The 9,308-nt window shown below is 42.4% G+C and overlaps 1 protein-coding gene and 3 non-coding genes across 4 annotated transcripts in view; 2 read left to right on the plus strand and 2 right to left on the minus strand.

The window, feature by feature from the left end:
• Positions 1-1,708: 1,708 nt before the first annotated feature.
• Trnal-cag lies at positions 1,709-1,791 on the minus strand. Its single transcript has one exon. It is a non-coding gene; the product is annotated as a tRNA-Leu (tRNA).
• A 515-nt stretch (positions 1,792-2,306) lies between these two features.
• Positions 2,307-2,378, plus strand: Trnag-ucc. The gene has a single exon. It is a non-coding gene; the product is annotated as a tRNA-Gly (tRNA).
• A 1,995-nt stretch (positions 2,379-4,373) lies between these two features.
• Positions 4,374-4,447, plus strand: Trnan-guu. Its single transcript has one exon. It is a non-coding gene; the product is annotated as a tRNA-Asn (tRNA).
• Positions 4,448-8,382: 3,935 nt separating this feature from the next.
• The window catches only part of LOC114633205 (low affinity immunoglobulin gamma Fc region receptor IV-like), a 10,087-nt gene continuing 9,161 nt past the window's right edge, over positions 8,383-9,308 (minus strand). Inside the window, exon 5 of the mRNA XM_028781822.1 lies at positions 8,383-8,982. Within this exon, the coding sequence (XP_028637655.1) occupies positions 8,804-8,982 (179 nt within the window). The 3' untranslated portion in view covers positions 8,383-8,803. The remainder of the gene's footprint in view (positions 8,983-9,308) is intronic.

Here is a 9,308-nt window from a genome sequence, read left to right on the forward strand (position 1 = left end):
TGCTCCCTATTCTCCAGCCCTTACCTTCTGCCCTCTCCCTGTTCCTTAGTGTTCCCTGAATCTTGAGAGGCTGATCTAGATATTTCTTTTTAGGGCTGAACATTCAACAGTTACATATTTTTAGCATTTTGATCATTTTGAGTCTCTGTGTTAACTATTGTGGCCCATTAAAGAAAGAAGCGTCTCTGGCCAAAGCCGATAGTTCTTGTCTATGTTTATTAAATATTTAGAAGGCGTTTGATATGTCCACTTAGTAATCAACAGTAGCAGACCCTCTTAAGGCCTGTGACCCTTAAGTCCACGGGCTTTAAACAGCTTTACAGTACTAGTAATGACTTTCCCGTGGAGCAGTCCTGACCTCTAACCTAAAGGTAGCTGGTCACCCACACTTTTGGTCATGCCACGATTGTACAGTGGGCACATCTCTTTCTTTTTTTGAAACAAAACCCATTTTAAGTGTATATGCATGTGCATCTGTGTGTCCTTGTGGCCTTAATAACAGCTCCTCACAATATGAAAGCTAGCCAGCAAGGAGGACATTTCTGTCATTTCAAGATTGATTTTTCTATGTCCCAGCGTGATAGCATATTGTGCCTTCAGCAATGGAGTCTCACCATACAGCGTGGTGGGGAACCAATGACAATAGCCTCTGGACCTCCCTGACTAGTAATTCACACAGACAGAGTCTACCCCCAACACTGAGGTTCTCACTTGATAGCACATGTCTTCTCCAACCATTACATTATAGTGCTGGATGCGATCAGACGTGATGCTGCTTTTAATGCTTGCCTCATTTCCCTCTTAAGAATTTTCAGACATGTCTAACTTCTTACATATCTCTCCTAAGAGTGCATCATGGTTTTCTTTTGTTTGGATACAGTAACTTTGTATGCCTTTTCTTAAGTGTAGTGCCTGACATATTTTAAATGCTTAAATGACACAGAGTAAAAGATTGTCTCTTGAGAAGCCAGAGAGAGAGCACACTTCTACATCAGCAGTGTCCTGTGAAGAGGATAGATAGACTAGCCATTCTGAAACTTTAACATTCCACTTACCTGGGGATCCTGTAAGAGGCAAGCAAGCAGGCCTGAGACAGAACCTGAATTCTGAATGTCTAACGAGTAGGCTATCTCATTTCATCAATTCTTATATCCATTTATCTAGGAAGAAAATTAAGACTCAGAGCAAATGCTTTTCCAAGAGTCATAGTCTAGTTGGTTAAAGACAGGGAATAGAGCAGTGTCTGACAAACTTTAATTAACTGATCTAAAGCTCTTTCCATCTTCACAGTTATGGTCAACTTAACAGCGGTCCTTCTTGTCAAAAAGACAATCCCTCCGCCCCCTTTTCCCCCCCCCCACCCCCACCCCCGTCCCCAACAAAGCTTCTCTTAAACCAGAAAGTGTTTCCTTTGTGATCTTCTAGAAAAAGGGTGCCATGAAGTGTTAAGTTTTTTGGTTCGGCTATATGAAATAGCACATTCATATAAATAGGAAATCTACTTACTTAGAATTTGTGGGGTTAGACGAGGCAATAGAGAACCTCATGCTTTACAGACGTTTGCTAGCATTGCTTCAACATTGAAAGAGTTGGGATAATTTTAAGAAATTAAGAGATCCTGGGTTGAGAAATTCTTTTTTAACTTTCTTTTTTCCAAAAGATACCATAAACACCAGTGTTCAGTTATGATGGGGAAAAAAAAACCATTTGTCAGAAGTGGGATTCGAACCCACGCCTCCAGGGGAGACTGCGACCTGAACGCAGCGCCTTAGACCGCTCGGCCATCCTGACACGTGGAAAACTGCTTTCCATACACTTTAATAAGGGTTTTAAACCGATGACGCCACCATCAGTGATTTCTCCAAATAACGCGAACTCGCCAGGAACTCTTTTGCAAAGCAAAACAAGTGAAAGTAGCTGACAGATCTTTCCTATCTATTACTTCCGCATCACTTTAAACCTTCCATCATCCATCTCTTCTGGAACCTTTCGGTTTCCTTTCCATCAGAGGGGCCGAGTCAGGCCGCCGAGGGTCTCTTACCGGTCAGTTCTGCTCCCTACAGGTCGTCCTAAGTCCCTAACGGAACCGGTGCCGGGAGCAGTCAGGAGGCGCTGAGCGTTTGCGGAGCCTGGGACTGAGAACGTCAGGCGGTGAGCAGGGCGAGAAGCGGAAGAAATGTTTCTTCCGAGGCTAACGCCAGAGTTTCTCCCGGGTCCACTTTAGATTTGCAGAAAACAAATAGAAAACAGACACAGTAAATTTCTCTCCTCTATTAAGGCGGCGAAAGGACTGCAACTTCTGTGCTGCGTTGGTGGTATAGTGGTGAGCATAGCTGCCTTCCAAGCAGTTGACCCGGGTTCGATTCCCGGCCAACGCAGTGGTTTATTTTCATATATTTCATCTTTGAATGAAACCAACCCGAAGTTTTTCCCGTATTAGGTTCTAAAGGTATTTTCATTTAATCCCTTTCTGTTTTGGGTTCTTCTGAATTCTGGGATGTTTTGTCAGAATCTCAGCCTTGCACAAACATGAGTCCTTATCTGAGACGCTCACATTGTAGCCGTCAGTTAATAAATATTTGAAGCTGACTGGTACGTGTAAAAGTCACACTTTCAAATTTTATTTTAATTGAATTAATTAAAATAAATAATTAATGGAACCATTAACTGAATGAGAAAATATAAATGGCTACTCATTTCGGCTACTGAATAACTTTAAGCAGAAAACAGTCATTTGTGTATTTTTGATTTATATTTTTAAACGAAATCTATATAAATACTACTTGTTCTTACTAAATTTTGATTGTAAAATACATTATAGACTTTGAAGACTAAGAAAAATAATCTAGTTAATAATTTTTATATTAATTACATGTTGAAACAATATTTTGGATGTATTAAACTAAGTAGGAGTTATTAAGCTTATCACGTCTCTCTTCGTTATTGATTACATTTGCCCTTCGATAATTTCACACGCGTATATAAAGGACTTGTTTACACTCACCTCGAGCCTTCTTTTATTTCCTTCCCGCTTCCTTCCCGATTCCTCCCTTCTGTCTTCAATCTCTTTTCCACTTTCGTGTTTTCTTGGTTTGCTTTGTGACCCACTGATTTTAACCAGAAACCTGTTTCTTTCTACTGTTTAAACTGGCTATCAGAAATTAGCAGATAGATCTATTTTTCCATTACCTTTTTTGATGAAAGCAAAAATTTGATAACTTCTAAGGGACATGAATAGCTTATAAATATCTTTCTTGAGCATCTATTTAGGCGAATCATCACGGTTTTCTTCGTTAGTATAGTGATGAGACCAGACTCATAAACATAAGCAAAAGAGAGCTGGGAACGGCCTTTAGAAATCACCTGCAAATGACACTCTTCCCTCAACAAACAGATTTACCACAATGAGTCTATGGGGCCATTCTCATTCAAACCACTACAAAGTGCAAAAATTTTTTTAAATAAAAAGGCCATGTAGCAAATTATATATATATATATATATGTGTGTGTGTGTGTGTGTGTGTATTATATATAATATTTTATATATTTGTAACATATAATATATAACTAGTTATATAACACAAATATAAAATATGTGCATATATATATTTTCTGCACATAAGTGTCTTTGCTTGTGTAAAATCTTTAAAAATGTTGACCTGTGCTTAAACTTAATCTGTGTATTATTGGTAGAGGCTGCAGAAATAGATACAAGGAGGTACTAACTAGTATGCGGAGGCGCCAGAAAACTCCTGAGACCTGGGCAATATAGAAAATGACTCATTAGACCCTACACCTGGTGAGGGTCCTTAAATTGAAGGCAGTAGACTAAGGGGAATGTATCTTTTGGTATTTGTTTGCAGATGTGTCATTGTTAACATCGTTAAGTTACAAGAATTTAAAAATTCCCTGTTTTGCCTGGGTGACTCATGTCCCAGTAGACTTCAAGACAGCTGGTATGACTAGTTTTGTTAAAGAACTCTAAAGTACTTTTTGCCAGACACACCTGGAAACGGGGTTATTACATTAAAAAAAAAAATGAGCTTATGACTAAGTACTTACGCACGCATATTTGCATACGTAAATAAACTAGACCGGCCTGCAACGTTTGTAAACAAAATCAACTTAATTCTCAAATTCTAAGAAAGCATTAATTTTGGATTTCCCAAAGACTATTGGTTTGTTCATCCTCTTGTCTCAGACTCAGCGGGTAGAACCGGGACCTATTCCTTATCTAAGTAGGAGATGGTGCCCTTCTTTACTATATTTACGGTAAGTGAGTTGCTTTGTCAATTCCCACTACAACTCTTGGCAGATAAGCGACCAATATATTCTTTAGTAAGGTGACTTGACAGCGGCCCTAAGCATCACCTGTCTCTGTGGCGCAATCGGTTAGCGCGTTCGGCTGTTAACCGAAAGGTTGGTGGTTCGAGCCCACCCAGGGACGGTGGGAGTGTTTTGTGTACTTGGCGTTCTTGAAATTTGTTGTTCAGAGAATTCAAGCTATCTCACTCAAGTGACTGCCAGGAGCCCAGTGTCAGCCCAAATGTTGTGGTTAGAGTTCCTCAACATTTCTGCCTAAGCGTTTTGCTAGCAGTCTCTTGAAGGTAACCTGTTTTCGCAGTTACAGTTCTAAGTTCACTACCGAAACGACGTAGAAAGCTGATACTCGGTAGGAATTTGAAAGATCAGTGATAGGGATCCGAAGACAATTTCTTTTCTTTGTCCCCAGGAACCTTTGCCTGCCTTTCCTTCGTATTTCAGGACTCCTGAATCCCTCCCTGGCTGACGATTCTTGGAACGTCCGTATTGGACGAGGTGTCTCACTTGCCACTCCTTACTTCCTTCTTAATCTCATCATCGCCTCCTGGTACCGGAAGAGGTTTCCTTTCTCGGGTCTTAAATTCTCCGCTCCAGAAGCTGCTCCAGAATCCGTAAACTCCGAACCCGACCAGCGTCTACTCTTCCAATACCTGGCGCTATCTGATGCCATCCCTTTAGCTTGGACAGCAACGTCTTTTAGTTAGTGTCCCCGAAACTGTCCCTTCTCCCTTACTGGCTCTTAGACCCAATAGGTAGAACTTCTTCTCCTAAACTCAATGTCTTTTGAATCTTTGTCCTGGACTTCCAGCTTCTTTCTTTTTTTTGCCTGGTAAACTCCCCCTTTCACACCCTCACCCCAAATGAACCTCCTCTGCAGGCTTTCTCCAGCCTCTCGCTACCTGCCTGTTTTGCTCACGAGGATAAAAGGATGAGAACAATTTAGAATGAGACGGACTTGTTCACGTGACCTTCTCAGCACCCACTGGCACATCGTAGGTAAGAACGGCAAGCACAGGAGACATTTTACTACCCTGGGACTCCAACTTGGTCTTGGGTTATGTATGTACACACTCTCTTGCTACAATGCACTAGACAGCCTGGTTCTTACATGTAAGTACCATGGCACACTTACCCCTCTCCTAACAAAATGCTTGTAGTAATCTCAGAACCCTCCCACCCACAACCCACACTGGGCTATACATACTCAATCTATGAATAATAACGTAAGTCTCCCTACCCCTGGCAACAATCAATTTTAAATAGTTTCTATTATTCACGTGTATTTTCAGTGTTTCTGGATATGAAAAGCAGAAGAATTGACCTAGCTTGAATTGGTTTTGGGTATATGCCAATGTCCTTAGTAACCTTTTACGGAGACTCCGCTATTTACCGTCTTATGCCTAGCTACAATAGGGAATGCATATGACTAAAATCAGATGTATTATGGGAAGAGACATAGAAACAGAAGAGCTGATTTTTATAGTCCCAGTGCCTCTTCTAATTCTTAATACGTTGACTTTAGTCAACAAGTGTCTTCACCCTCTGGCCATTCCGTTCTGTGAACTTATTGTGGACTCTTAGCGCATTCTTCTTAACTCAGAGGCTGAGCTAGCTATATTTCTTCACTTAGCACAACACAGGCTATTTGCTATCTTTTCAAACCTCCACCCTCCACCCCCACCCAGTGGCCCAGAATTGACCAATGCCGTAGTCTGACACATTAAGACATTGCAATATTCCGTGCTTTCAGAGCATCCCAGCTCCAATGGAGACTTCCTGAACAACTCAAGCTGATGTCACATGTGCAGCCTCCTATTAGTTGTAGCGTCTGATCTAGGAAGACAGTCTTATCTCTGGTCTCCGAGGGTGACGCCTCCCTGGTCTGCCCTAGATGCCTCAGCTCGCTCGCTCTTCCTTCCTTTCTTTCTTTCTTTCTTTCTTTCTTTCTTTCTTTCTTTCTTTCTTTCTTTCTTTCTCTTTTAGATTTATTGTACCTTATGTATATGAGTATTTTGTCTGTATAGGTATTGTTAGGGCCTAGGTAACTATTACCTATCTAAGCTTTCCATTTTGTTCTGTTACTGTGTTGCTTCTGCTGTTACTAGGAAACTTTCTAATGACAAATTGGTTACTATTCTGTTATGTTCTGCCCTGGGAAAACAATCAGGATAGAAGTCAGTTGACTTGCTTTGCATAGTTACACACAATAAGCTTGGACCCAAACCAACTACCCAGTAATACTTTCTGAACCTGTGTATAAGCTTTTATGGCATTTGCCTTTATAAGATGCCCCTGAGATGGACTGCAACAGAAGAAAGACAGCTGCACCAATACAAGAAAGTAATTGGAGTATGATCTAGTAAATTCAAATTCCCAAGACCTCCCTGGAAACTGACATCCCACTTGGCAGAATGAGACGTGTATGTGGGTGACTGACCTCCTCATTGGCAAGTTACAAATCCTATCCTAGCAGACAAGTTAGGACATGAATGTTGGGCAAGGCGAGTCCCCTGCCACAGTTGAACCAATGGGGACAGGATAAGTGTACAACAAAGACATGTTCCTAAGGACGTCTGCTATCCCTATAGGTGAAATAACTTTGCACAGATGTTTGTAGATTTTGGGCTTTAAAATTCTGTATGATCTTAACTCTGGGTCATGGTGCGTTTCCCAAATCTGTACCATGGGTCCGATCAACCAGTCCTAGGGCTTATGCTCAATCAACTATCCCTGTTTGACTGAGATTGGTGTTTGTGTGGTTTGTGAGGTGATTTCTGAACCTCAACAATATACATACTACATTCGTGCTTGGAGCCTGGTGTCAATGGAGGTCAGAAGTGGGAATCAGATCCCTTAGAACTGGAGTTATAGACGGTTGTAAACTACCATGTGGGGCCTGGGAATTGAAACCAGAGCCTCATCAAGAACAGCCAAGGCTCTTAACTGATGAGTTGCTTCTCTAGCTCCCTTCCCTACTCTTTACAAAAAAAAAAATATATATATATATATATTTGACGTGGAGCTGGGGAGATGGCTCAGTGGTTAAGAGCATTTCTTGCAGAGTCCTTAGGTTCCGTTCCCAGCATCCACATGGTGGCTAACAACCATCTGTAACACCAGTTTAAGGGGATCTGACTCCCTCTTCTAACTTCTGAAAACACCAGGGCCACATGTGATGTGCATACATACATGAAAGCTAAACACTCATATATAAAAATAAATAAATAAATAAATAAGTAAATAAATAAATAAATTACAGTCTCATACACATATACAGCATATTTTGGTCATTCTCTGTAGGAGAAAATGCAGGCCTGACTGACAGCCAGAGTACTTAGAGTACTATACTTTTAATAAGAAACATGGTACACCGTGCCCCAGAACACTGAATTATCGGTAGCATGAGTAGCCAGTAGCTGGCCTGTGGTGGAGTTTGCACTCTCTAGGGCTTCTTTAATGTGCTTCCTCTGCATAGAGATCCTGGCAGTATGCACCCTCACTGTCCAATCCGAGGTAAGATGCTAACCAATCACACCCAATAGATGTTGTTCACTTGCAAAAAAGCAGATGCTGCTTTCTGAGACCAGCTCCAAAGTGGATTATCTCCGCACCCTTTAACTATTCGCTGGCGTTGCTGTCTTGTCAGGGCATGCCCTGGTATTGACAGGAACCCTCACCCTCCATTACCCTCCATCACGGCTTCCCACTACCTCTGAGGCTCCTCTTCTGCTGAACAAGTGCCTCTCCTGCTTTCTTTAGGGTCTTGCTTGAGTTTAGTTAAGTTTATTTGCATGTGAACAGCTGGTAGGTTAGGACAGTTTACCAGAGGCTATTCAACTGAAGAAAGGGACTTCCCTCTCTCAGATATTATCAACTGGCTCTGCTCAGGGAGGGGTGATACCTTCCCTTCCCTAGCTCTTACCTGTCTTCTCCGTGAGTTCAGCTGCACTGCCTCGGTCCTCAGGACCGCCCACACTCTGAAAGAAGTCTGCGGTTTCCCAGAAGGCAAACGCGCCTGAGGAAGATACAGAAAGCTGCTCCACTGGCTCAGGCAGCCACTCGCTTTTCTACAGAAGTTTATTTATGAGCAATTGTTAAGCGTGGAAAGGGTCACCGCCCAGAGCCCGGGCTGTTGCTTTGCCCTGACGGAATGTTTGGGGCAGAGAAAGCATAAAATTCTGAAGCATCTTTTTTTTTTTGGGGGGGGGGCAACTGTGTGCTCATTGCTGCTTCACTGATGGTCCTTGAAGACTCCAGGCTTTCCCTTTCCCCTGAGATAGTCCACTGGAGAGAGACAAACAAACAAACAAACAAACATACAACACCAAAAACAAAAACAAAAACAAACCAGTTGGGGGAAGGGCTTTTGTATTATTCCTGCTGCTGAACGCTTGGTGACCGATGCAGATGGTGAGGTAGCGAGTCCAAGGGGGGCTCATAGGTTCTAAACTGTGTTCTTATCATTCCATGAGATAAGGGCTCACTTGTCCTGAGGTTCTTTGCTCCAGTGAAACTTGGGTTCCTCATAGTCTGCCACGGAACTTTGAAGACCCCTCTGCATGGAGAAATACAGCATTGTATCTATTGCAAACAAGAGTCCTATCAGCAGGCAGAAGGTGATTTGATGCCATGGTGGAAAACTGGATGGAGACATCGGATCTAGGAGGAGAATAGAGAGACGAGAAAGATGGCTGTCATTGAGGCAGGGGTTTGGGAGAAACAGTGAGATCAACAGCACCAGACTGCTCCTGACTCCCGGCTGGGAACCAGGTCCATTCTTTGCTCCTCCTCCTCTCTCAGTGCAACCAGAGAAGGCCTCAGCAGCTCAGATGCTTAGTCACAGTTTCTGCTTGTTTGATGGTGGTGGTGCAGCAGAGAGGGTCTGGCATGGTAAGTTGTCTACAGGATTCACATGACAGCTGTGAGGTTGCCTTTTAGTCTCTCTCTCTCTCTCTCTCTCTCTCTCTCTCTCTCTCTCTCTCTCT

This window comes from Grammomys surdaster, unplaced genomic scaffold (assembly GCF_004785775.1).
Source record: "Grammomys surdaster isolate TR1022 unplaced genomic scaffold, NIH_TR_1.0 554, whole genome shotgun sequence".
NCBI classification, from domain to species: Eukaryota; Metazoa; Chordata; class Mammalia; order Rodentia; family Muridae; genus Grammomys; species Grammomys surdaster.